The sequence below is a fragment of the Magallana gigas genome, chromosome 6 (genome assembly GCF_963853765.1).
Source record: "Magallana gigas chromosome 6, xbMagGiga1.1, whole genome shotgun sequence".
In the NCBI taxonomy this organism is placed as follows: Eukaryota; Metazoa; Mollusca; class Bivalvia; order Ostreida; family Ostreidae; genus Magallana; species Magallana gigas.
In genome coordinates this window covers 47883066-47909338 of record NC_088858.1, presented here as the reverse complement: position 1 = coordinate 47909338, position 26273 = coordinate 47883066, and the positions used below count along the sequence as shown (strand labels likewise).

General features: G+C 33.0%; 1 protein-coding gene across 2 annotated transcripts in view; it reads left to right on the top strand.

Annotated features, from left to right (window-relative positions):
* Positions 1-26273, top strand: part of LOC105333098 (neural cell adhesion molecule 2) — a 42215-nt gene that overhangs the window by 8286 nt on the left and 7656 nt on the right. The window contains exons 2-4 of one of the 2 annotated variants that reach the window (XM_066088553.1): positions 5785-6172; positions 6385-6965; positions 12015-12149. In XM_066088553.1, the coding sequence (XP_065944625.1) occupies positions 6857-6965; positions 12015-12149 (244 nt within the window). In that variant the 5' untranslated portion in view covers positions 5785-6172; positions 6385-6856. Of the gene's footprint in view, positions 1-5784; positions 6966-12014; positions 12150-26273 lie in introns of both variants that reach the window. The other variant, XM_066088554.1, reaches the window with a different exon arrangement.

Here is a 26273-nt window from a genome sequence, read left to right as displayed (position 1 = left end):
ATCTTAAAGGGGCGTGGTCACGATTTTGATCAAAAATTCTTTCTCCGATTTTAATGTTTGCAATGATTCTGTAAGGCATTTTTAATAGGCAACCAAACTTTTGGTGTCATTCGTTGAGTTATAAGCGAGTTACAGAGCTTACAATTCTTTGCTATGATAACAAAGCTTTTGTTTTCATTTTGAATGTTGAAGTGAAATTCCAATTTTAGACCAAAAATGAAAAAGTTAAACTGTTTATTTATGCTGAAAATTGATAAGAAGATGAACAAATCAGCTTGATTTTACTGGTATATTGAACCTATGTAAACAAAAACAGGGCACGAGTCTTGTTTACATGGCAAAAAATTGTGAGCTCTGCATCTTGCTTATAACTTAACGACTGACTCTCAGATTTCATTTGATCATTAGAAATGCATTCCTAAAGCATTGTAAATAATAAAGACAGAAAAATAGAATTTGACCAAAATCGTGACCACGCCCCTTTAAACACTGCATTCTATATAAAGTCTCATATTTGGTTTTTTTTTACTTCCAGTATTTTAACAAACACTTGAAATCCAGCACTTTCCTTTTCACAATCAAAATTGAAAAAAGGAATTGCAAAAAGAAATTCGAATTGAAAACGGAGAAAATTGTTTTAAACCAATATTGATCTTATCACATTTGCTTGCACTAAATGTGTTTGAAAGCAATCGGTTTACAGATTAATGCAAGGAAGAATACTAAAACGATTTCATGAATTATCTTCAGACCTTTCAACAAGAATTTGAGTCACCAAGGATTAACAAATGGATTTATTTTTACCCCTCAATTTACAGCACGACTCCCCTATTATATTCGTTCTTCGCGAGACCGACAATCTTATAACAGGCTTTTAACCATAATGAAAGAGAAAACGTCATTTTTACACGAGATATTGAAGCCATTAACAGTTTAAAAGCTTTAAAGGTAAGTTTGAGGCCACGTATTATTTCGCAGATATGAAGTAGCATTATGATAATGAAATCATAAATCAGTAATTAGTTAAGCTCTTCAAACTCCTGTCGTCTAAACACTTCAAAGTTTACTCTATGTCATGTAAGACATATTTTTAAAGATGTCCTTCATACCATATTAGTAAGTAAAATTACTTAATATTGTGAAAACATTTTTAGATATAAAGGGATGTGAAATTAAAAAGATGCCGATTTTAGTATAGAAACTGACTACCAGTTCCTCATATCTACGCAGAAAGTATAATTGGAGGATATTGTATTTAATAAATATACTATGGAAAAAAGTCAAAATCAGCATTACACTCCATACATTATGATACAGAAACGAACGGACACTATGGGGATGTAAATTAGAACGACAGCGGTTCGGCGTGGGCCAAAACTTAACACAACATAATAAGTCTGTTAACAGGTCAGCAGACAAAGAGACAAAGAGTTCAGTCTTAGACGGCTGCTTTCACACCTTGGTAAGCAATAATTCAATAATAAAGTGTAAGCAAACCAAGCTAGGTCGTAAGTCAATAAAAACCTATCAAAGCCCACCTCGACATTGTGATGAAATGGGTGTAATAAATGAATTCATCACCCAAAGTTTTCGGCCCCTCTTTGTCTCAATGTTTATCCCCGGTTATAAGACGGCCAAACTTGAATTGATGATAAATTTTACTCCCTTACAAATTATTTTTAGATTATGGTGAACTAATTTCTTTTTCTAAATCAAAAATTGATAAATAACTGCTATTTTTACTCATATCCGCGAAACATTGTGCAATTTGGAGCACGAGGGCGGGTTTTTGTTTCCTAATTAACTCATTACTCGAAATTTAGTCTTTGATTATATAGGCTTCACAGTAAGATACTATTATTTGTAAATCGCCGTGTTGTGTTTTCGAAATTCATGAAAAGAAGAATTCAATGTGATTTACGGACAAAATATGTCTAACTAGTGTGTATGGATTCGTAAGTTTATTGCTCGACACGAATATTAATTACTTTTTTACTAGTTCAAATCGTGAAAGATCTAGTGGTATGTGTTGGTACATTTTTAGCATAAAATTTTTATCTTGTTAATAAAATAACATCCAGTAAATTAAGAAGAAAAAACTTGTCTTATCCCAACATTTTCAACGCTACGTGCGGTGCGCGCATGTGAAACTCGAGCACGTTTGTGTCAACAGCAAAATATCACCTTTTTGTTTACGTTGAATGTCCTTTTGCATAGTGCATTAAAATACAACATGGCACAAGGAATAATTTCATCTCGTGATTTCTAGTATAGTTTAGCACACTGGACACAAGTTGCCTGATTAAAGCCTATCTTTACCACCTGATCCCTGTATTGAGAAGAGAATCCTTTATGTGGAAGACACAACACATTTTTCCTTGTTATTGGCTTCAAGGGACCCCGGCAAATTCTGGGCAATAACACGACTAAAATCGCTGCCCCTAGCCGTGTGACTAATTCATTACAATCACATATATACGCTCTATTGATTATCAACCAATTTTGCAAAAACTTTTAGAAATATGACATTAAAACAGCCAGTGTTACATAAATATAATATATAATAACACTTTTGGTGTTTAATACCATTACATATCCCACATGAATTCATTGTAAATTTGAGTAATCAGGAGGGGTATTAATCCGATTCCACTGTAGACAAACTCCCTATATACTGTCTGGGATTTGACTATGGACCTTGATTAATGAACCTGTCTAGTTTTACGAATATCACAGCTTAATTGGATTATCTGTTATTCTATAATGGATATGCTATGAGGGAATGTGACCCTCCCACACAAAGAGATTAATCCCCAAAAAGTAAATGTTATTCACAGTAAAAGTCAATTAATCCTAAGTACTAGGACATCAATTAAGACTTAGCTGACTTGATGGATATACGTGAATTAAACAGCGGTTTTATTTTACCATACTAAAATAGAATTACTTTGGATGGACTGACTGATCAAATGAAAGTTGGTTTGTGTCCCTCGACGAATTTTCACTTACACTGTGGTGTATGAATCAAATATCGATAGAAGCTTCTTTAAACGATAATCAAAGTACTGAAAATACTGAAATAATAGTTACTTGTACCTGTTAAAACGACTAATTTAAATCTGAAAAAGGCTTATCATAATGATATTTTTAATCAAAAAACTAAAACGAGAATAAATACACGTATAACAAATTACTTTTTTTTACCGAGCAGGTGTGAATTAACGATAAATAAATGAAAGAAATAAAATTCAACAAAATGATATTTTTACGACTTACGACAAATCAGTTTAAAGTATTTTACTGTCTTGCATGTTTTCGTTTACCGACAGCCAATCTAGCATATGCTTACTGAACATGGACCAATGCTGGCTGTAGATCTGTAGTTGAACGTGAACATTCAGCTAGGCTGACTTGCCGTAGAGCTACAGCACCGCAAAAATAAAAACTTGCTATTTACTGAATAACATAATTTCCTTACATATTCTGCTCTGCTTTGACACTCTAGAAAAATGTCTGCCAATGTCCAGATTTGACGCAATTCGCACACATTGTTTTATTCATACTTCAAGATGGAGAGCAACTGTTTTGATGCGGTCTTCAATATTCTAATTATTCTTTATTTGTTTGACTCATGCCATAATTTTTAAAGAAAATATCTAACATATATATCATTTCTGAATATAAATAGTTTATGTGACTACATCACTAGAATGTTATTAAAGGAATCATGTCACAAAAAAATTCCTTAAAGTTAAATCTTTCATTACCTTGATATAAATTGAGGCTTAATTTGATGCTATTCATTTGAAAAAACAAGAAAGCGATTTCTAAATAGAACCAACACTGCAAATGACAGTTTGTTAGATTTTGTAGAATAAAGAAGAAAAAACCTGACTACATAGAATGTCAACTTTTTTCCTGTTTTCATAATTGTTATTTATTCGAATATATAGAAGTATAGCATTGAGTTAGAAGTAAACAACAGTCTCTTTCAATATCTACATATCGAATAAAGCTTATCTTTTTTCTTTTAAAAGATCACAAATATACATCGCTTATTTTCAATAGCAAATTTAAAGTTTACGTTTCTTAAATTGAATTAATATATAAAATTCCATTTTTACGGCAATCTAACATACCATTTTAATTCAGATGTCGTCACTTGCCTCTGAAGTATTATATTCACCTTCACCAGCCACGTAAAGAGAGTTTACATGTAATGATTGCAACTCTCGATCTGCAGGAGATTTTTTTATACTTTACTTTCCGAGGTCTGCAAACGTGTTTAGGAGAAATTCTGAGACGAATAACGCATGACGAATTGTTGGTTTTTGCTATAGAAATAAGGTTAACCAGTCAAAAAGAGTGCAAGTAAAGTAAATAAAGAAAGGGGGACTAGAGTAACATGTACTTAAAACATGAATATACGAATATTATTTTTAATAAAGCAACTGTACTATTTTTTAAATGTAAAAGATTCGAATGACACTTCTTTCTACACTGAAATAATTCAGTTCTGTAAATATCACATGAAGGAAAAACTGTAAGGACATACACATGTATGAACATTTTGTAAAATCCATTCGTAGGATTCCTACAGTGTCGAATCATGTTAACAGAATATGTTTTCAAAAGGCTTTAAGAATTAAATCGTCAAAAAATAAACAATTTCATTCCATAAATATTTGTTTCATGCACAGGATCAATAAAGAATTAAATGCATGTTGCGTCATAAAAGGTAAAAAAAAATCGAACTGAAAATAGTACATATTGTCAATGATTGCAATATTCAAACAGTATTAGCCTGTGTAATAATCGGCATACCGTTCTACTACGGTTATCAAGACATGTCAATATGAATATATTCTAAATGCTTTATGAAGTAATTATAAAAACGATAATTAATAAGCACAACGACTGATTTAACATGCAAATTATGATGTTTATCTTTACCTAAACACCTGATGCCAACTTGCATTTATAACCCCAGCTTTATAATAAAAACATGAAGCAAGCATGCTTATTGATTATAGCATAATACTCTTTGTTTGAGATCAGTATTATGCTCTAGGTGAATCATGCAAATTTATTGTACAAAAATGTATTTGGGTTGTCAACCACGAAACAAATTAAACACAAATGAGACTTGTATGCTATCGCTTTGCTCGGCTTCACAATATAGTGTTTATTTGAATCATTTATTTAATCCATTGAATTTCAGAAAACAATATTCATAACTTATTGCATCAACTTTACGCTTGCGTGTTCTTGAAAAAAAAACACGAATGGCTTGTAAATTTGCCGACGAATATTTGGTCTAAGTCCCTCATCAATGTAGATAGATACAAAAGCCACTTAAAATTTTAAATTATGTTTTTAATTGTTGAATGAGCATGGTGTTTTTTTTTAATTTCGTTCATCTTTCTCATGTTCAACATCGTCGTTTCATATCAACCATACACAACAAAAATCAGTTTCATTTTCATGTATAAATTGCAAACGATTCTCTACTTAAACTCCCCCACTCGCTCGAAAGAAGTAGGTATAATTATGGCAGACCTCAGTTTTAAGTAGTCTTTTGGCAGTGTAGAAGTGTATCTCTAATGCAGAGACCCTGTTTGCTGTCAGCGTGGAGTGTTAACTTTGGCGCTTAACAAACAATCAAGTGGAAAGCACTATATCCTCTCATCAATAAATCTTTTAATATATAACAGCTATTGAACGATATAGATAAAATGTATGCTTTTGACGTACCCTTATCTATTTATTTCTCATTTCTTGTAGCAGTGGAATTTCCGACCAGCTCGGCTCTCTCCTGTACAAGCGGCTTCACAGCGCCAGTGGTGAGGCAGCAAAACAATAAGATAAAAGGGAAATACTTAATAAATTATGCAGGTAGATGTGATTATATTTCAATTGGCTGCGTTTGATGCCCGAGCCCTCCGGTATTGAGATACCAGATATAAGGGACGCTTTTTCAGGAGGATAGGAACTTCACGAAAACTATGCTGTGCGAAATATTGGCGGATATTTGGGAGCACATGGCAAAAAAGTCTATGTTGTGAATTTCCACTGATTTTCGTGAATCGTTAAATAAACAAAGAACAATTTATTTTCTTTGGTGTGGATTGTGGTATTTGAGCCAATGGAATTTGTCCTTTTTTCAATATAGGTAAAAATATCGAATAATAAGATTAATTTCTTCGTAATGGGTATTTAGTGTGCATGTGTGTTCCCAAGCCATCCTTATAAGCAGTGATCTATGATCACAGTTTCCACTGCAGAAGAAGCTCTCAATGAGGGAACGTACTAAATTCATTGGAAATTGGATTTTCAATTGGCAGTATTTTTTTAATGTCATTAGCGATCCGTGCTTTTTTGCAGTGAAATATGAGCTAGTCTTGGCAGTCGAGTTTTAACCACGTTCTAAGAAGGTCATAAAATTTTAAAACACTCTCGATGACTGTTGAGTAAAACAACAGACTTCCAGAAGCTGTCTGAAGATCTAAATTAGGGAGTGCCAATCAAGGTTCGTTTTAATGGAGACTTCCCAAGGAGAGACAAATTAGGATGAGAACGGGCACAGAGAAAGGGTGATAATTCCGAGTTTTTATGTCCCAGGCTCAGACCCCGGCGACAAAGCGTGTGTTAAACCTGATTGAATTACTAACTTAGCTGTGTTAAGGGACAAAATACCAATTTACAAATCCTTAATACACTATCGATGTTCTATAACTCCACAACCACCTCCAAGAAGAAGCTTATGTTGAGAGACGTTTCATGATGGTGTGGTTCTACTAATTTCCAAAGATATTATTTATAGGACAATAATTCATTCAAAACAACTCTAAACAGGATGAATATCCGACGATGTCTCCGTAAAACTCTGAAGTTTTTTCTGTGCACAATTCATTCCAAGGATGTAGCATGGATTTTTTTCATTTTCATCCTTATCACCATTCCAGGTAAGTTTTGAAATATTTTTGAAAACATCATGCCTTATTTTTTAAAACAGATTTACACATGTAGATTTTCGCAGAAAAGTTCATATGAAAAGTTTTGGAAGCATTTTGTCGAGACAAATTTATCATGATTATCTAACAAAAAACGTGAACAACTTCGGTTAAACCGAAAGTATAAAGGTATTTTACTTTGTCCGTCGTTTGAAATACAAATTATCCAAATCCTATAAAATAAATTTAGTTTTGTCTATATTAAATCCAGACATTATGCATGAGATTAATGTGTATGTTAACATTTCTTTAGTTTTTGCAATTTGCATGCGATTGCTTATCAAAAGAGGAAACTTAAAATTCTTCTTAGGACGTTTTAGTGGATGGTCAACCGCAGGCCGCTTTAATGAAGAATCTTTCGTGATAGAGCGCTGGATGTTAGACATAGGAAGAAATAATTTGATTCCGTAATTCCTTCCATATTACTCAGTAATCAATATTAAGGATCTAATCCGGAGTTGCCCCTATTACAGACAGATCTCTCAAAAGGTCAGGCGTGCGTTATGAAGTTAATAATCGCGGAATTGTTCAGTTTATGATTTCTTTGCCGGTCTGAGTCCCCGGACATTGTTGGTAGTTAATGTTCCGTGAAATAAACCTCTGATCAATAATAGGCAGAGAGGCCAGATCCAGAGGCAATCCGGGAGGCGAGATCACAAGCGGAAAGAAGAGAAAATATCATCTTTCTGTCCGTTTTCTGATTATTGTTCTATAGTTATCATTATCAAAGAAGTTGTGTTGTGAATTGGATGATTTCACGAAAGCAAGCTTAATTTAGGTCAATAATAGATTTGAAGTTGATTTTTTCTAATAAGCATTCATTGTCTTGAGTGTGTGATTAAGAAGATTGTACTTCTGTGAGATAAAGAACAGACACCACCTGTTTTTAATAAGCTTCATAAAATATCAATTGAAATTGTAATTTTGCTCTCTATCATTATTTCCATCCAATAATGTGATGATAAAAATTTACAGGAGTTAATAAAACATTTCAAAATATAGGAAACAATATCAATAAAGCAGCCATTTAGATCTTATTATTCAGCATTCCTTCCGATTAACGCACAGTTGCAAGCCAATAGTGTTTCAGTGTGTACACAAGGGAACTTGTTCTTTTTGTTTCATTTTCATCGCCACCGTTAAATGGCTTTAACAACTCCTTAGCGATCTGATCAATAACGAGAAATGCTGATCGGGGTTTGGTCTTGGTTCTCCGTGTCTGCTGTGCGCCATGTTATAGTGCCCTCACTAGTCAGTAAAAGGAGACAACAACTCATGGTAGATTGGTCACATAGATGGCGCCTTTGTTCACAGGTTATGCTACCGGTATGAGTATCAAACGACAAATGTTATATATTTTTAGCGTAAAATATTAAATTATTCTCCAAAGGAAATAAATTAGTTAAATAACGTGTGATATTGAAAGCAAGCAAAGTATCTTGGACCAGCGTATAAAAATTAAGAAAACAGTTTTATTTGGTCGATTTTTACTAAATATTCTTTAATTAATTCACTTATGACAAAGATTGCTTTTAGATTCTAACCCTTTTGAAATTCATAATTTAAACAACAGCAATAAAGCCAATCGAAAAAAGTTTCCTCAATTTTCCTTCAAACTTGAATTGATTGTCCTTTCTGCAATGTCGGTTCTAACAAGAAACAACTTCTATTTTCCGAAGAGCAGCAATATAAGCCAAAATATTTGCGGATAAGTAAGTGAGTTAAGTTGTTAGATTGTCTGCTAGTCCTAAACAACGCAATGTAAATTTGTGCGATGTAAAGTTAGTCGAATTCAATATTGTCTGATATAATACAACTCTATTTTTAACATAATATTTTTTTAAAATTTATGACATAGATAAATAGAAATATGTTGTTTTAAAAGAGAGCGGTTATCTTTGTCAATATCTTATCTCTTGCTCACCGAAAAACCGAAAAAGTCGATCTCCTCCCAAAAGTATGACAAAAATAAATGTTTCAATGTAGAGAGTGGCATCACATTTGAACACTGGCAGATATTTCTCCGAACTGAAGACACAGAGCAGGCCTCCGTGTATAGATACTTGCCCAGTGGGTGGGCGGATCAGCAGTGGGTTAAAAAACAAACTGCTGAATTTTGAGGGAAATCTATTCAATATCAATCTTTATTTTATATATTTTAAAAATGCCAGCTTAAGTCTAGTTTTTCCTGCTAAAGGAAATTTAGTATGAAGTATTTTTCCAATGATAATAGCTTTGTGTGAAACATTGTTCAAATTAGCGTACGTAATAAAGATCAAGTACCAATATAAAGAAAAGACAGCGGTGGGTTCGTCTACCTAAAGTCATCGATATGTTAGTAGGAATGCTGGCTTGGTCTAGAGATCAGCTATTATCTCTTGATTTCCTCGGCCTAGCTCTTCTCAGAATGAAAGAATTAATCCCAATTAATCCTAATCATGGAAAGGGATACCGAATCACAATCGATAGGCTACTCCAGAGTTTCCATCGCAAAAGGAATACTTACAAGAGCCGCTGAAACAGTTAGGCAGAATCTGTGTAACGGAAAGTCTGTGTAAATAAACCTTAAAATTGATTTCACTTAAAAATGTTCACTAGCCATCTTATGCCATTAGACTGTAAAATCAATGTTAAAATCTTGGCAATAAAGCGCCATTTGATTGTTTGACACCGCCGGTGGTATGAAGTATTAAGAAAAATCATGCTACGCAAACATTTTTCAACATTGTCAATAATGCCTAGAATACCCTTGTTTAATTTATAAAATTTCATTTTCTTCAACAGATACCGAAAGGTTGTTGAGTAGCATTAAAAACAGGCAAATCTGTTATCAAAAAATCTATCGTCATTTGAATCTTAACCCTTAACCCTGTGAGTTCACATATAAATGCTGTTTTATCATTGAAGGATGTAATTGCTAACCTTTATCAGACTTTGAATCCTTTGACGATTTTATAGCAATCTTTTTTCTCCAAGCTTTCCCTATTATCTAGACTTTTTATAAGTTTTGTTATGGGTTATTTGCAAAGTTAATAGACGTGTGCTGACGAAGGTCTGGTAGGATAAGAATTTATGATGCTCAAGTTTTCCGTAGTCTTAACATTAAAATATTCCTGGCTACTTCCTGTAGGAAGTACATGGTAAAAGTAGGAATATATGCCAGTAATGTAACATTTAAGAATTACTTAGGTAGTGGAATACTCATTATCCTGTATGTCAATGAAATATTGTACTTACAATATTGTGTTTTGAAGTTTTAGTGTTGATTAATGAATATTCATAAATGATTGATTGATTGATCAATCGAATGATTGATCAAACAATATGATTGGGGTTGAAACAGTAAATTTATCAAAGGTGTGAATTGCACATTCTAAATAAAAGCTTTTCTTTCATCGACAACATCAACTGATTTTTATTGTAAGATTCAATTACATGTGTTAATTACAAATTTACAATTATGAAGATGACGCATGCATTTTTATTATACTTTCATGTTACATACTGAAATCTGATTGGTTTAGACGCAGTTGATAATCCGTTCTATTACCCTCAGCGTTAGCAACACACTTAGCAACGGGTAACTCAACGAATTGTTACATGCGCGTAAACTATGCGCGTACGGTTCGCCAAAGAATTCACGTTATTTATAAATAAAAGTATTTAAGTTTTTTTTTAAATTAAGACATTCAGTATAATAAAATAAATAGTACCTGTTAAGGAGGGTAAGATTTGAAATTGACACCCCTCGAAAACCATTGTCAACCTCCGCATCGCGTCGGTTGACAATGGTTTTCTCGGGGTGTCAATTTCAACTGTTACCCTCCTAAACAGGCACTACCCGGGTATTTATATAATATTGTCTGTGATTCGAATACGTGTGTATCTGCAGTATGATTAGAACGGTTTCACTTATTTTTTGTGTGTTTTATCCAAGACCTAACGATAAAGAAACGATCACACATTATCCATTGAAGTATAAATTGTTTATTTTATGAAATATTTTGATTAAAAAATCAATTCATAACAATTTAAACGGTAGATAATTCCGTCAATAAAAATTGATAAATTCATTTGACCTGTATATGCATGCATTCCGATCGTCCAAAACACACAACCAACATAATAAAAATAATCGAAAAATAAACTTAGTACTGAAATATGGAACAAATCGAAATATTGATACAATCATACATACATCGAATATATAATACATATTAAATATGAAAGAAAAAGTATGCAAGCTCACATACATTACGTTTGTTGACATTGCGACATGATGAATGTATGACAGAGCACACATTAAATACTCAAAATAAATTATGTTCAAATATTTGGAAAAATACTTAAATCGAAAGTACCTGGTAATTAATATGCACATCCCCATAATGTTTCCACAAAATTTCTTAATTCCATGCAACCGTTTACGGTTAAAGAGTAGTTGGGCTGAAAATCCATTGAAAACTATATATAATAATGGCCAAAGTTCTCAGTTCAAAATCTAAAGTTTAAGAAATATTAGAATACCGTAATAGTAATTTTCTGCACATCTACTCATTGTTTTTTCATTGCCTACCTGTTCAGGTACAGTATCAAGAATTTCTGTTATGCAGTAAAAGAGAGTTGTGTTTAAAAAAAAAGGGGAAAAAAATAATAAAAAACAACAACACCGTCGGGTCAAAGCATTGTACCCCAACAAATTGTTGCGTAAAGGCATGATAAACGAAATATATTTTGTTATATCTGATTTATGATGCGAGCATAATGATATATACAAAATAAAATTAACGGAGTGCATATTTATTTGTCTCAATACATAATCTATTAAAGTTTGTACTCTTGTGTTCATAAAGTTCGTATTGTTAATATCCAATACAGAAATTACGGTGTTTGTTTGTTATATCTAATAGAGCTTAATCCTTACGGGCATCATTCACAGACAGGGTAGACTAATTAACGAATAAAGGTCTTGGCACCAAACTTAACACAATTATCTTCCAGGGAAAACGTATCTACGATTACTGGCGTCAAAAGAGGAGAGTCTTCTGTATCGTTCTGTGATGATGTGTTCTTATCTTCCTCCACAGGACAGGCGTACAGACCCATGTATGATAGAAAACCTCGATATTGTCGCGTGTAAGTAGAGCGATGCTTGTCTCAATATGCGTGGCTTTTTTGCTTAGGTTGCTCAAGGCAAACGATCATCATCTAACGCAATAGATCTTCGGCTGGAATTGACAGTACCTACCTTAATGGAGATGAATGTAGCTATCAAAGCTCGTGTTCTTCTATATTTTATCATATTAGATGGATATATGCTATATTTTAAAAGGAAAGACCCAAAGATGTAATTGCATCATATTCTCATAAAGCTTGCCTGCTGCAAAGCCAATCTCTATATGCTCGTAATTAATTTTTGTGTCTAAAAATGTCTTTTAAACATTAATTGATAAGTATAAAATTATAAAGTACATCTTCGAATTCGCAGCCAGTCGAAAAACAATCCATTTCAGAACTATATTGCAATTCATTTTTTGATAAGTGAATTGTAAGCTTGCTACAGTTTTATATTGTTGGGGTTTTTTTTCGAACTTGCTTTATTTTACTATTATGAAATGAGACACTAAGAAAGACGAATATAGATTTCCATTTATTAGATATGAAATTATCGATATCTGGCATCAAACAGCTTCTTTCAAATTGTATGACTAGTCTTTAAATTATCAGTCTCTTTGCACATTTTTTAAAGAGGTGGTTATCCATTTCGTTTCACCGAATTCAAATACTTGTCTTTAAAACCAAAAGTACTACATATAAGATGTATCTAACTGTAAACGAGAATAAACAACTAAATATTAATCTCACTTAATTAGAGAAAGCATTAGATATTAAAAAACTGATATGTACACGATGAATATCGAACATCAAACGGGCGGAGCAAGTGCGCGTTTTCACAGTTGTACGAAACTCTCGTGCTATCTTCGGAAATCAACAAACTCTGAGCTGCGAAATAACAACTGTCGTTTTGCTTCTCATCAAATTATGCTTCCGATTGGGAATTACTGTATCAAACGGAGCACAGATGGCCGATATTCATTGCGGAGGAAGAGCACCACAGCACTATTTTTTTTCTAGGTGGATAAATTGTTATTGGGATCTGTTAAAAATACATGCACTTGAATAGGTGATGATTTATTTCCTCGAATCGCCACAATATCAAATATTGATATTTCTGAGTTCTCGCAATGTTGGTTCTTATATATCGATTAGGTATCATGCATCCGTCATGTATTAATATATATATACATTGTATCCCCTTGCTGTTAAGAATCATATATATTTAATAGCCTACCATGAGGATCTCGTCCTTCTTTGTTAATATTTAATGAGTGAATCGGCAGTGGTTTAAATCAGCAATCTTAATGTAAAATAAACGATACACTATGAATGCCTGGCACCCTTATGTAGCACAATATTATCGTGCAAGTGGTTAATATCAATAAACCTTGTTTTTTCATCTGTATGTATTTTCATACTATCAATCTAACACGTTATCGCAAAAGAGTTTTACACCAGACAAAAAGGAAAGGAAAACTTTTGTATTTAGCCTTGAAAAAACATCAGTGAGAGAAACCATTGCTGAGATAAATCATTGTTTCTTCAAAAACAAAAAAACATGTACAAAAATGTAGATGATTTTTTACAATTTTTGCAACTCTTATCTTCAATTGAAAATAATGGATGGACGGTCTGAAAACTGTAGGGATAAGATACTGTAAATCGAGTTTGTGTTCATTGTGAATGGTTAGCAGATTGAAGATGACGAAAGATAGAATGAATGTAGTGTCTCTTAATGAACGATTTATTAAATTTAGAGAGATATAGTGAAGGATGGCTTTTCCAGACTATAAATGATAATTTAGGTCATGGTTAGGAGGAAAAAATCGTAACGTTATCAACTAATGCGAACATTATTGTATTTGAAGGCAGGATACACCATGTACGTCTAAATAATAAGGATACCGTTTTAAGTTGACCATTCTGCATAATTTTAAGTTTTTTAATGCACAACACAGCCAATTGTGCCTCACGTGAGAAGAGTTTCATGTGATTTTTACGTGAAGTTTCATCCGAAATTCACGTGAAATTCGTGTGAAGTGAATTCAAATGAAATAACTTCACGTGAAATTCATGTGAAAGCTCACATGATTTTCACACAAGTTTAACGGGAAATCCCTTTCACGTGAAATTCATGTGAAAATTTCCCGTGAAATTCGTGCGAGTGCTCTTCACACGAAATTCAAAAGTTTCACGTGAGGCACAATTGCCTGTGAGAGAACACGATTTATAATTCAAGTCTTTGTTGCAAGTCCAGCCCATTTGAAATATCTCTCCCCACCCCGAAGTCAAGAGAAAAAAATAGAAAAGAAAAGTCATTGCATGCTTTAATTTCACCATCAGGTTTGTATCTGGATGAATAATCTATAGTACAAAGTTAAACTTAAAGAACTCAATGATGAAATCAAAATTAGATTAATCATATTTGGTGTTTTATGCTTTACTCTTAAAGAGAGGAAAGAATTACTCTTTGGCAGGTAAGAGCATACTGAGGTTTCAGAACCTGTATATCTGCTACTTTTGTTGTTATGATATAAAATGATAATGGATACATTTAAATCAAACTGAAGAGGAATCAGACACTTGCCTTTTGAACCCTCCCAGGAGCAATGCATATTTTAACAAATTGACTACTTTTATCACACATTGGTTGCTAAAATACCAATTTTTTCTATGATGAGTAAGGAAAGGATATACAATGGTAATACAAGTTGCTGTCCTTTAAAAAAGGACTACAATACGTGGACCATTTGCATGTGTTTCCAACGAAAACGTGAAAGCCTTAAGGTGGCTCTATACACCACTTTTTGATGACGCAGTACGCAAAAAAGTAATTCTGGAAGCATGCAATTCCGGTACTGGCTGATTTAAACTGAGGCGAATTGTATGGGAACCGCTCTGTTGAAAAATTTGTTAAATGAATAGATTTAATTTGATAATTGGAAAATTCATTACTTACAAGTAATGTGGTATGTGACACCTTCACGTTGTGTAGTATTATTTATCAAAATAAACAATAAAATCAAGTATAATTTTTTAAATAGTTTCTTTACCATCATCGATATGTTACACCGTAGCGCAGTGAGTTAGTGGGTTCACTACAAATCAGTTGGTTATGAGTTCGATTCTCGTTGAGAACAATAACTTTTTTAATTTTCAAAAAATTTCTAAAACGTATTTTTTGGTTGGATACCGTGAAAGAAAATTCTAAACCGGTGAAAATATTTCAATTATAATATACTTTTGTGCACATTAATATCGACACCTAACGGGGTGAGAGGGTTGCTTTGAATTTCTCTTATGTTGGGATACATAAATCCTATTAGCCTAGTCAATGTTTCCCTTTATTTATTTGACTTAGTTTTGCATTAAAGCGAATATATATTCACTTATACAGGGCGAAGTCTATAATGAAATATGTATGTATTTATCATTCCAACATTATATTTAGGAAATGTTCTTTTACTCACTCAGTATTGAAAAGTCCCCAAGGTGTTTGGGCCTTGGGACTTAGGAACGATAACCCTTACCTGAGGAACTTTCATACCAAATAAAATTTGAAATATTTTTTGTGTTTATTTGCAATGGTTTTCATTCAATTTTTTATGTCACATTTATTAAAATACATTTTCGTATAACATCAAGCAACTTTTTCAGATGATTTGTCAACAGAGTAAGAAAATATGAAAAATTATGTTTTTGGGAAATACTAAATAAAATTGCGATAATAACATTTTTGAATGTTAAGAAGTGTTATATTTTTTTTATGTGTCCGAAAAAAATACTCATCATATGACAAACAAATTTCTCTCAATTTGTTAATAGCTGTTTTTTTCAAAAATGTTTTACTAAACCACGAAAAAACATTAAAAAATACTTTAAAAATACCTATAGTATCCCTATCATCATTTTAATATTTGATAAGTATATGTTTTGTGGTCTTCTATTGAAAATTTGATTAAACTGTCGGTGTATAGAGCCACCTTAAGATTATTAGTTATTCCCCCAACTCTAGCCCCCCTGCTTTTAACCACTAAATTTGTACGTTGTATTACGTATATATGTATGTACAGCCCTGACTTTTTATGTCAGAATTTAAAGGGTTAATACTTCTAAAATAACCATGATCTATCTATTAATGAAGTTTGCATGTATAGTATCAGGCAATCGGCGAATACTACTATTTGCGCACACAATACGTAACGATTCGCACTACTTTGTTCACTATGCAGTGACAGCTTTGTGTAAATTTAAAATTTCATATTTTTATGCATTTTCTTGAGATTTAAACTTTTATACAGTGACATAATTATTCAATCATACTTGAATGCTTTAATGAATTATTCTGAAAACAACCAAACATTGCAAGTTATGCTATTTGATGCATTGATTGCAGTTTCGGCATAACTTATATCAAAATACTGACAGTTCAAATCACATTCAGATCATTTCTTTAAAGAGAATACTTTGTTTCTGTACTGTTTACCGATAACTTTACAATCATAGCGCCTTTGAACTTATGTGTGTGTGCATATGGCACGAAATCCCGATCCCGATTCAGATAAACGTATGTTAGCCTGGTTCCCTGAGCTACCCATTACGCACAGGAACCAGACTAGCTCATGCGCAGGCTGAATTTTCCCCATAGCATCCGGTTTAACCTCGCTTATATATTTTCTGCGTGGACCTCAGGGTCCACGCAATGAATCAACCGTGAAATTTAATGTGGGTTTTCTCTTATACTTTGCCTCTTACCTCTTATACTTTGCCTCTTACCTCTTATACTTTGCCAGTACTGTATTCCCAGTGGCTTTAATTTCATGAATTTTGAGGAAGCTTAATATGTATCTACTAGGCAACTAAAGGGACGACGTAAAATATTAAGACATTTTTAAGGCCTTCCATAGATTAATGCTTACATGATGTATTAATATATTTTTAGGTTACAACAGCATTAAAATACAGTAGAATTTTGATATCGCGAACCGCGATATGTCAAATAGCATTGATATATCAAAGAGAGTTGAAAGCCTGAACCACTGTTTCTTTCTGCATCTTACCATATCTCAAAGTACATTGCGTTCGAGATAACGAAGTTCGACTGTAGTTTCTTTGAAATGCAAAAAATAGAACTTATTGATTTGATTCAAATACTTGTTTTTCTGTGTTACTCCTTCGGCATATTTCAAAACACTTGTCTCAACTCCGCTGTCTTGACATTTTAGCAGGACTTTTGAAGAAAAGTACTTTTTATAAACTTATTACAAACACATTGTGATCGTTCTTGATTTCACAAAAATCAAATCCATTTTTTAAACCAAACTATTAAAAACACAAATTTTCATATTTTTCAAAGAAAAAATGCAGAAGACTATAAAAGAATGTGCCGACGATTTCCCCAATAAATGATCTTCTAGTAAATTGCCTTCGCAGATTCAATGTTTATGACGCAGGTTGCTTGTTGCATTGTAATATGCCTAAGTTAGCGTTGCAGCTAATCTGATGATACAATTCGTATGCACAGTTCAAAGTCTGGGTATTATCAGGATTAATTTTAAATGATAGAAATGATTGTCTATGAGGCACACGGAAGACGTGGAATGGAGTCGAGGCAAGGCAGACACAAAACAGCTATGGTTTCTGGATAAGTTGTAGAGACTGTACTAAGTTTTCTCATAACTCAAACTTTGATAAACCCAGTGATGAGTTTGCTTTAAAACCAACTCTTTTATTCGGTAATATGCTGTTTATACCTGAGTTTTTTAAAGGACAAATTGGAAAGAAAGGCCTATGGTTGAACAAAGAATTGAAAATAAAATAACTGCAGAACAGTAGCTCCACAGGAAATGTTGGTTGACGGATCGTGGAGCTACAGTTCCGTCCATACAAAAAAATGTATACTTAATACGCACTAAAAGTTTCGCGCGGTTTTGTGTAAATTTTAGTACTAAAAAATTCTGAGACATTTTACTGTAGATGTCATTCTTATATTCGCCTCTAAATATCGTATAAACACCAAACCCCACTGTTTCCTTTTACGGGGTTAGTGAGGGAATTTAACATACTTCACTTTCCGAAGTCGGTTAAGGTGTTAAAGAAAACGTTTGTTTTGGCAAATAAACTGGCAAACCAGTAATGAAATGTCTCAGGAGGTTTTACTTATCGAAAGTTTCACATTTTCCTAAATTAGTTTAATAATTAAAAAACCTCGCGCAACTTTCGGTGCGCAATAAATGTACAGTTTTTGTAAGGACTGACCTGTAGCTCCACGGTCCGTCAACCCAAATTTCCCGTGGAGCGACAGTTCTGCAGCTTAAAATAAAATTAATATTGTATCTATAATAAAAGCTGGTATTTCTTGCTATTGTCCACTGTTATCTACTTACTTTTTTTACCATTTTAAGTAGAAGATAAGAAAGGAGACAATAAACGTACAATGAAAGCAATTGTATTGTCCGAAAAGCAATGTACATGGTCCCTAGAAGGTGAAACATTTCTCTGTTTACTTTACTGTTTTAAGACTTGGCAGTTTTCAAACGACAAACGAATGCTACAACTAGCATTTATATTATTTATGTACAATGTAGATATTTAATGTTGCAAATTGGCGGGGTTTTTTTTCCAGAGATTTCACTTTGTTGCTTTCCTCCCCTCTTACAAGCTCACTTAATGGCTGCCACTTTTAGACCATAGTCTTCCTTTGGTTTTGTTCCAATGACCATAAAATAGGTTTGTCGGTTCTTTACACCTGTTTTCATTTACCGGTGTGAAAATCGTGTCAGATTTTGTCGCGTCCGTGCCTGGGACTTTACATTTTATACTTATTGGACCCAGATTGTAATTACAGAGTTATTCCCCAATTATGAACAAATTATGGTATCGTGAAGCACGTTCTGAGCGGAATCAGGCTAATCGATGGCAGCTCTTTCTTAGTGGGCTCAACTCAAAGCACTATAATAATGCGTCCTGTATCTGTAACTCGAGACAAATAGCTATGTCGCAACAGCTACCTAAAAGTAACTAAGAATGAATCACCCTGAAATAAAAGTCCTTGTTCAAACACCTTCGGTACATGCAGATATTAAAATATAGCGATTTATAAGATAGTTTTGTACTTTATATTAGTCAAACACATTTATCAGAAAAGTGAGTTGTTGGTAATAACGTCTTCAGAAGAATCTACGCAATGTAGGTCTTATGCATCAATAATAACTATCTGTAAGTTTTCCAATGGGACTTGGGCATTATTTTATTATACCTACAGGAATGATTTGAATTCTTAACTTAGCATCGAACCGCCGCCACAAACGCTATTTCTGGGTTTTAAGAATGTACGGCATTTTCCCCTCACTAAACATTTCAAATTTATATCTATAGTTGTTATGCAAAAAATAGAGTGATGTTTTTGCATCAATTTAGCACTTGTTCTTTCGAAGCAAATACATGTACTTGGTAGTGATTAAAAATGAATTATGCAGCCTGTGAAACAAAATGTAAAAGCGTTTCTTGCAAAACTGCTATTTATAACTCCCTTTGATAGTTAATAATAGATGCCTTCGTCGTTATAGAATAAAGAGATTCTTAATTCAAAACGTCATTGCTGATGGTTTGTTTAAAATGGGATATCGTGGAAACATTGGTATTTAATATATAGCTTATGTATTTACATTTCGACACAGGATGATTTCTTTTACTTTTCATGCGATTTTTACGTCTGAAAAATTCAGAAAGTAGAGAAGAAACTACTAAAATTCAAAAGATATAGTAAAAATACTTCACAATTTTTAGATGGATAAATATTTGATTTCACACCAAATAACCTTTATCTAGAGCTATATTTTAGTCATCGTCGGAAACTCATGGTCTGTCTCTCGCTTTGCTTCAACTAAGGCCTGACCGTCGGGTTCCGACGATGTATTTATATACGAATGTATTTTATAATGGATTTGAATGGAATTACAATAAGATAGCTTCAATGTAATACTCATATGATTTGTTAGTTTCCCGTGTTTCGTTTACTTATGCTTGCAATTTCAAGTACTTAAAATATTGCAACTGCATATTTAGAATTTATAGACACAACAAATCTTTTATAATATTGACGCATTAGAAAGTTATTATCGGTTTCATATAATTTTTCTTCACACCCTTTATTCATTGCTTGATAAAAAGCGGAAATTGTTGCAACTATAACTATAGACATTTGTTTTTGGTTTTATTGTACAAGTATTTCATTTTTTACAGTATACAACACATGGTTCTGAAATTCAGCTATTTATTATATGACGTTGTGAGCATACATCACAAAATCGTTTTAAACGCATTGACACCTAGCAACCAATAAGTCTGTCATAGCCAGTTATTTTTGTACTCCGCTACATTAGGATACATGATACAGCGGACTGTATGTAGTGATTAAGAGGCCACATAAAGATCAATTTTGTATGTGCAACCTTCTGTTCGAAAGCTTGGCCGGCCTATAAATCTTCATTCCCTTAAATGATTTACATCTCAATGGAAAAAGCAACGTTCCTGGAACCCGTGGCGAAACAAATGAGATTTCGGCCTTCCTAGAGAGTCGAATTCTGCTCGGAACTGTAGGCAGGGTTTGCTGATCCTTTTAGCACAATGTAATGCAAATGTGGACTGTGGCTACCACCATTGTGTCTGCCATGGTTTTGGAGCTGTTTTGAGGGCGAAACTTTCTATTGTCGAGTCTCCGTCATTTACATTCTTTAATGACATTTAGATAATTAGTTTTGTCCATTTTTGAATAGATTTGTAAGGTCGTTGATACATGTATTCTTGCTGGAAACCTTGCACTGGTATTATACAAATGTTAAAAAAGAAACCAGCAGTCACTTGCAACCAGGATTAACACTGTACCTGACGTTACAGAGGCGAAAATACATAGATTTTGTATATTACAATCTATTAATGGGATTTTAGTGTATTTTCTTTAACATTAATCTTAATAGATAAATTTTCAACCTTATATCCCCTTCGCATTATTTTCACCCAACAACGCTTTACAGATTAATTACTGAATCGTCAGATGGCTGTTACACTGTGGTTTGTGTATGGCATTTTTTGCAAGTTTGTACCCTTAAAAGAATATAAAATTATTCTTCATTTCCATTTTGTCACATATATTTTCATCCATAAAATTCAAAACTCTCTTTTTTCCAATTGAGATGCAATGGAATTTTGATATAAAATTTTCTTTCTGCACATACATGTACATACATGAAGTTGTGTATTCTAATAAGATGGTTGATTATTGTGTTTTCCATTATGATCTAGTGTAACAAATTGTTGGTCTGTTACTAAGGGCAATTACGTGTTTTACCCTTGTAATACTTTAAAAGCTCTCAGAAAATGAGATGTGTCTCATTTTGTGGAAATCTGTTTTTATTCAAAAAGTTTAGAAGAGGCGTTTATCTATCTGCAGACAAGATGCTCTCTCATCATTTTATAGCTACTACATATCTCATGCTTCAACATTCTAAAACACAGTTACACATTTTCCGTGAATCATTTGTTGGATTTGAGAGAAATTCTATATAAAGGTACAATGCAATTTACTTTACATGTGAACATAATTGCATTTTATGTGGTGTGCAATCTCGACTTATTCTCACTTCCTTGTAAGTAGGTTATCTTTATTATATTTTGCAATCAGTTTTATTCAAACAAAAGCGTTGATTACATCATGCAAGTTAATTAAAATGTCTGTTATATTAACCAAATGATGGGCAAAGGAAAACTATATTTTCATCACAAGCGAAGAAACGAATATCAGTATTCGCTGTTTTTATTGTCTTGGGAAATAAACTCTTGGTTTTCTAATAAGATGAAGAAAAAATATTCACTCCATACAACGATTTCTCAACACAAAAACAATATGTTCATCGTCTTAAAAAATCGACATAGACTAAGTATTTCTATCATTAGCACATAAAAATAGCACGTGTTTGCTTTTTTGAGATGTTGCAAAGTCCTTGCTATCGAGACGGCCACAAGATAACACTAGTAAAATACCCCCCGATAATTGTAACGCTTGATACGAAATCTGACAGAGGAAACACTCAGACGAGTGCTCAGCCCGCTTTATCGTTTGATGATCGAACTAAATTGATATTTGATTTCAACACTTTATGTTAGCTCCTCTAATCAGAGTCAGATTAAAACGACCAAGCGTCAGGTAATTGTTCAAATTTTAACAGGTTTTCATTTTCACATCAACCCGTTTTTATGAAACGTCAAGATAATTATAATTATTATGACTCGCTAAAAGATAACCATCGTCTCCATAATTTTCGTGGAAATTACAACACAGGTCGCTGGGGGATGTGTGAAAATAACAGGCTCTGGTAAAATGATTAGTTGAAAACAAGAAAGCGGATGATGGGAGATATGGGAAATGGAGCCTCGTCTAAAAATCAACACTTGGTGACAATTATTTAAACAAAGCCACATGTCAATTCATATAATCCAATAAAAAATTATTGATTTCAAAACCAAGAAACGTGATTGGTCTGGCTGGAGAACTATGATATGATCGGAACACCTGATAGGTGCATGCTCAAAATACATTTTAGTCAGTCGTACGTCATGATATAATTCCCAGTTGATTCAAAGATAAAATGTGAGGACAAATTGGATTCATATTATTTACATAATTTATAGACGTTCATATTTACATTTATTTAAATTGTTATCGAAATGTACATGTATATATTTAAAGCGTGCTTGGCGAATAAACGTAAGATCAAATTATCGGTATTCATCAATTATACAAACCTTATTACTGAAAGAGAAAAAAATTGAGATAGAACGAGTGGAAATATATTAATTTTAAATTTTGCAAATTGATTTATACAAGTTTGACTTAATATTCATGTCAACAAATATCAAAATAGCCAATGTAATACACAAACGTACTAAAAAGAATACATGATTTGAAAGAATTGCAAGGTTTCCTCGCTAAAACATAATGTACTTTAAAGTTAGACACAACTATAACCACGTGAATTTTTTAGATTATGACGACTTAGATTCCTTGATCTATTTTGTTTTCTTTCAATGAAAATTCAAAGGCATCAAAAGAGACGATGATAAGATGTGAAATTATACTATTTCTTTTGGAGCTCCCTGAAATAGTCACTTTGATCAATGTTAAAAGAGGCTTCAAGGTTTCCAAAGTGTTCTTGCTATAATGAATTCATGTCAAGGATATGAAGTGCATACGTTGACGAAAAACTTCCGAATGTGAATTCTGAACATTTTTTATAGATGGTTCTTTTTTTAAAATTAGAACACACGCATATACACCAACTAGACGTACGTGTAGAGCAGAAATGATGTTATGAAATAAATTGCCAGACCTCCTTGTTAAAACTTTATGTTGTTGTTGAAAAATATTATTCAGATAAAAACAACTTTTTCGTGATTCAAGCAAAACTAAATTCATGACAAAGTCCGGATATAACCCATAAACGTGTCTTGGCCATGAAAATTAAGAATCAAGTCAATGGAAAGGAGAATTGATTTGTAATTTGGGTTCGGGGACGTTATAACGAAGCTGAAGTCCTCTCCTGTCAGGGAACCACTTGACAGTCTAATTCCTCTGTATCAGTGTTCTCTCACTCTGAAGCGAAAGCGCAACAATAACAACAACTAAAACAAACTCCAAATTCGCCCCATCCCCAATTGTAACAAAATATTGTGCCAAAAACATTGAACAATTTCATCAGCATCACTAAACAATCGAAAGAGTATTGTGACAGACATATCTTTCTTTATGGCTAGAAAGTAGAGTTTGTTTACACAATACTTAACCCACTGGAGCGTTTTATTGAACCGTCAGTGTTAAAAAATAGATTTCCACCACATGTTTGCAAAAGTATTAAAAAGCGTTGTATCCTGTTACATATTATCTATAATAATAAACACATTTGCTCTGCAGCTCATCAAGGAAAGCTTAAAAAAGATGTTAAAATCAACTTAAACCAGGGTTGGGTTTTGATCATAGAGACATTAATCTTTTATGTGTTTCACAATTTTGCATTTTTGCTCGAACAATAATCATAAAAGTTTATGATTTATAGACATTTGGTATGCATTTGAGAGTCAAAATAAATTCAGTGTTGAAACACCTCATTTATGTCACTGAATGTAAGACAAAATAAGAACCAACTGTTGAAGCATTAAACAAAGACGATTTTGAAAAATATGAAATAACAAACCAACCAATCTTCCTGTTGGAATTTTCACCAATTCTGAAAATTAGTATAAAACTCAGCGTTGCAGCGACAATTACTTGTTTGAAAAACATTGGCTTCTCTTAATGAATATATCAAATAACTGAGTTAAATCATGTGATATGTCTTGATGATGGTTGTACTTGTAAGTGAGGTTCGTGTGACACGGTAACCTTACTTCCGATAATTAATCACTGTTAACACCGGAATAGCACAGACTGGATTCTTCTACAGATCACGACTCATCTTCGGCTATTTTTGTTTTTGTTTTGAGAAATCCTTAACACCCGGTATGTATTCATGCATACATGAATACATACCGGGTGTATATATATTGTCGTTGTTAGATGCTTAATTAAATATTTCCGAAAAGTTCTTATTAACTTTACGATTATCATAGATATCATGAAGTTGTGTCACTTTGTCCCTGTACATGTATATATGAAGTCCAATGGTATTGAACATATTAAGAGCAATATTTAGTATTCAGCAATCAACTGTTTTCAAACTTAATAATCTATCTCAAATTACAAATTTCATTACCAGAACTGATTCTATAGAAAAATTAAGGACGAATCATATAAGAATTCTAACTGAAAGTCGAGAAAGGGCAAAGCCAGGAAACAGATCGCTTAGCAAAGAAAACCAACAGGAAATTAGGTGGCTTCAGTTAACATGGACCTTATTTTTTATTTATAACCAATCGGAAAATTTTATGTGATTGTGACTATTAAATTACCCTTCCCGCCGGTGATATATTGAGCTCAATAATCAAATGCAGCCAATTACTGCAGCAATTGTCCTCCAATTCTGACATCATCTACCGTCTATTTTGACAGATGTGATCAAAAACACTTTGGTATCGGAACTGTGCCATCTAAGCTAGAATTTCGATAATATCTTTTATACCAGCTGCAATATCGTTTACAATATTTTTTCATCTCCCAATACCTCTTAACTCTTTCAAGAAACTAACTTATTTTCTTTAGTTTGGAGGAAACATTATCCAAACGAATTATCATAGATTTTTTACGGAAATATTCAATGTATTTGGGGAATTGTTTTGTAGAATATATTGAACAGGTGCGAGCTTTCTTTCAATTTGACTATGGTCAAGAGTTTCTGCCCACTTATTTTCGTCCATTACACAAACTGTGTGAGAAGACACACATCTGTCTAATGACCAGCCAGTCGAAGTTAATTATCACTGGTGAATAGAGTGCACTTTGCCATTATTATTCTTATAAAGATTCTTTTAACATTTCCTTTGATGTTATCTTAAAGGGTAACTAGATTCTCTATGGTCTGATATCGAAGTTATGTCATAAGGAACTATATTCTTCAATGTTCCCTAAATTACCACTGACGTGTAATATCTGGTAAATTTGTTAACTTGTCTTAAGATATATAAACTCATTTGCTAATTTGTTTTGAGATAAATGAACTCTTATCTTGCATGATTAGCGGTTATCTCTTTTATGAAATATCTTGATTGCAATTAAGAACTAAAGCATGTGGATGGCGCTCCAGGAGACATTTTTTAACTAAAGTATGGGAAGGTTCACTCCTTATTCATTATCCAAATATCGCTTCATTCATACTTTCCGAGTTTTCATTCAATGTCTGGGGCGGATATATTCGCACTCTGAGTGAATCTTCAGTCAATCTCCATGAAAAATATGTTTCATGCTCTATTGTTGATTCACTGATAAATTATGTCTAATTATTTTCCGGGAAGTCTGCCAGTTTAAAATTTTCTCCTGCACCAACGTGCGTTCCCATAACATTCACAGCGCAAGAAGGAATGAGGTAAATCGGGATCATGGAAGCGCTCAAAAAGGTGGAGGCATTCTTTTCAAAATTAAACCTGATTTTGTGC